Consider the following 3,313-nt stretch of genomic DNA (forward strand, 5'->3'; position numbering starts at 1 on the left):
CAAAGGAAGGTGAGCATACTTGCAGTGAATTCTCGGTCCATTCCCATGCAGGACTGATGCCTCTTCCAGAAATCAAGGAGTACATCGATCTGTACGGTGCAGCAACGAAGAACGCCGTCCGTGCCGGTTTCGACGGCGTCGAGGTGCACGGTGCAAATGGCTACTTGATTGATCAATTCACCCAGGATGTTTCCAACACCCGCACAGACGAGTACGGCGGCTCGGTCGAGAACCGGGCCCGATTCGCGCTTGAAGTGCTCGATGCAGCGATCAAGGTGATTGGCGAGACCAAGGTTGGCATCCGGTTCAGCCCATGGGGCAATTTCAATGGTGAGTCCGAGTGATGGCGGAGGCAATATTTGACCCACTGATGACCTTGTGGTATAGGTATGCGTATGGCAGACCCGAAACCTGGTTTCAGCTATCTTGTGTCAGAGATCACAAAACGATGGCCATATTTGGCCTATATCCACGCGGTTGAACCCCGAGCGGAGGGTAACCGAGACAGAGTAGTCAGGGAAGGAGAGGTACTACGGTTTCCCGGTTAGTGACGCCTGGATAAGCCCCCACTGATCGTTCTCTAGTCAAATGACTTCCTGCGGAAGATCTGGGGTCAGCAGCCGTTCATAAGTGCTGGTGGCTACAATCGCGAGCTTGCCTTAGAAGCTGCCGAGACGAAGGGTAACCTAATCGCTGCCGGTAGACTATTCATCTCGAACGTAGGTCGGCGACACATGCTGGTAGTCCTACATGGCATTTACGATGTTATGCTTTGTAGCCTGACTTGCCGGCACGATGGCAGAAGAATATACCCGCCGACAAGGGCGATCGTTCGACATACTACGCCGTTGAAAGCCCGCAGGGGTATATCGATTACCCTTTCGCTGACGGTTCGGTTGCCCCTGAGCAGTTCAAAAGGATCTCTAACAGAGTGTAGATGTGTAATTTTGATCTAGTAGGTCTTATTTTGATATGTGAGATAGATATACATGAGCTTACAGTGTTTTGCAGATTAATATTGCTTGACTTGACCGTGACAGTAATCCGAGGGGAGGAAGACGCCCGGTACATTATAGGGCCACTCCTTGGGACACCTGATTAATATTCGCTTCCCCTTCGTATGTCTCTCGCATATAAATATCAAATAAATCGTATTATATTACTACAACATATTAAATACCTCAGTGTAAAGCTGCAAGGCGAAAAGACGAAAGCTGAAGTCAAGACAAAGGACACAAGACGGAGGTGGTCCAGTGACTGATGTGACAAAAGTGATGATTTGTGACTTGTACCAGCAGTCTTGGCGGACGCGGCGGTCACGCGGCAGTCAAACTTGTCACGCCTCAGCCACGCCTAAGCTCAGTAGAATCATCTCTGATGTATTCTAGCTCGACACTTAACAACTGAGCACTATGCGCATTTTTTACATGAATAGAGCATAAATTCGAGTATTCGCGAATATTTCGCAAATTTTAGGCTGACTGTGCGACTCTGATGACGATCGCAGCATCACTGAAATCGGCGCGCTTGATAATTTTCGAGGCTTTTTGCTCCCCCACCTACGCTACAATCACCGGACGGCTCTGAGCTCCTAATGGCATATAGATATAGATGTATTGTATACAGTAAAGTGGTAGTGATAGGCCCTACGGGCTGTGCGAGGGCAGAAAGTGGAGTGTCCCAAGGAGTGGTGCTGTCCCAAGGAGTGGTCCTACACTGTATAAGCGCCTTTCATCAATTGGTTCGGGACTCTCCGAGCTGCATGACAACGTGGCCTGGCATAAGCAACCCAAGCAGTCATCGTCATCTAGCGTGACCATTATCCATAGTAAATTCATATTAATAATTGTACACACAGTCTTGGTAGACTTCCATTTTACGTGAATTTAAAACAGGTAGAATTTACAGCTGAAGATATGCTTCCAGTACCGACATCACTTTCTCGAGGCATGATTACACTGAGGCCCCGAGGACCTCGATAAAGAAGTACTGAATAGCATGTGTGTTATTTTCATATGTTTAACATTAAATTTCGAGGTATCCAAAGACGAGCAACACAAGCAGGTAGAGGAGGAGTCGCTCGTGCGTTTATCGAAGGGAGGTGGTCCCTTGACCGTGACGTTCCTTCCCTTTCCCTTCCTTCCCCGCCTACGGTCAAGCTTTTCGTAAAACGCTGTAACAAACCGCCAGAAAATGTTCGCATAGTAGCGCGATCAGGCCCTAGCGCAGTGACGTCGTTTCACGATGCGCACCATGAGCGTCAAAGCTTTTGGTCGGGTGGCGCTGGCGTTCACACTTAGCAGGAGACTGTTACCCCCATTGAACAGGCATCATATGTGGTGGTTTACATTTATGAGCAGACCCTGCGACGGCATGAGTCGCTTCTGTGTGACCCGCTGGCGTGTCGTTCCGCTGCCAAGCTTGTCATTTTTACATGCGTCTTCGGACCGCTTCTCATGTACGGAGCATACTGCCTGGCAACACACCGACCTTCTGGCAAGATATAAGAAAGCTACAGCCGAATGACACAGCCTACTGCATCTTCTGTAAGCTCAACCATCCCACTTGATTTGGGTCGCCATGAAGCTGCTCAATGTTGTATGAAAGCATGGGAAGGAGCAGGCAACAGTACTAGCAGTAACTTGATAATAGAAGAAGCTGAAGACAATGATGCTGTCGAAGAACGGTGTGTATTTTTGTTCAACTAACTGTGAGTATATGTAATATGCGGCAAACATGTGGGAAGAAGGAAAGACTCGGATGTGGCATGAGCGAGGAAACTAATAGGCCTGAGCCAGCGAAAATAATTATACAAGGCGCGCATTTGATAGTCACGTGCGAGCACTTGTGAACTGTGAACTGACCAGGTTTCAAACGTCACGCATCATAGGGTGTGAACTGTTGGTCGAAGCGGTACAGTAATCTCCGGATGGATGTCGGCCTACTCTTTGATTCCCGAGTGGAGAACAACGTCCTTAAGCGCTCTCCGACTCCGAAGGCAGTCGTCGGCGCTAGTTACGAAAAGCATTGCCGGCTGCTAACTCAGCAATATGACCGATGCAGCATTGCGCAACCCACGTCAAAGATCTCGCTTTTGTTTCCGTTTCTGTTTTTCTCTTTTCTTGTTCTTTTTTCTTTTTCTTTTTTCTTGAACTCCATGCTCTACGTCTGGCATGGGCCTATGGTAGACGATCAACCAGAATACGTACTATACATGATGCTAGGAATGCAGGTGAAGTCATCATTGAGTAGATAGTAAGTAACGAGTATCCATCTTGAGCACTGTCTGCTAACGCTCTCCGGTTTTAGAGCT

The 3,313-nt window shown here is 48.3% G+C and overlaps 1 protein-coding gene across 1 annotated transcript; it reads left to right on the forward strand.

Moving 5' to 3' along the window:
* Nucleotides 1-56: 56 nt before the first annotated feature.
* On the forward strand, nucleotides 57-937 carry PHACADRAFT_202371 (uncharacterized protein; the record flags this gene model as incomplete). Its single annotated transcript, XM_007402580.1, has 4 exons — nucleotides 57-330; nucleotides 388-527; nucleotides 585-719; nucleotides 779-937. 4 exons carry the CDS (start codon nucleotides 57-59, stop codon nucleotides 935-937), a joined length of 708 nt encoding a protein of 235 aa, XP_007402642.1.
* Nucleotides 938-3,313: the final 2,376 nt, after the last annotated feature.

The sequence above is a fragment of the Phanerochaete carnosa genome (genome assembly GCF_000300595.1).
Source record: "Phanerochaete carnosa HHB-10118-sp unplaced genomic scaffold PHACAscaffold_253, whole genome shotgun sequence".
Lineage (NCBI taxonomy): Eukaryota > Fungi > Basidiomycota > Agaricomycetes > Polyporales > Phanerochaetaceae > Phanerochaete > Phanerochaete carnosa.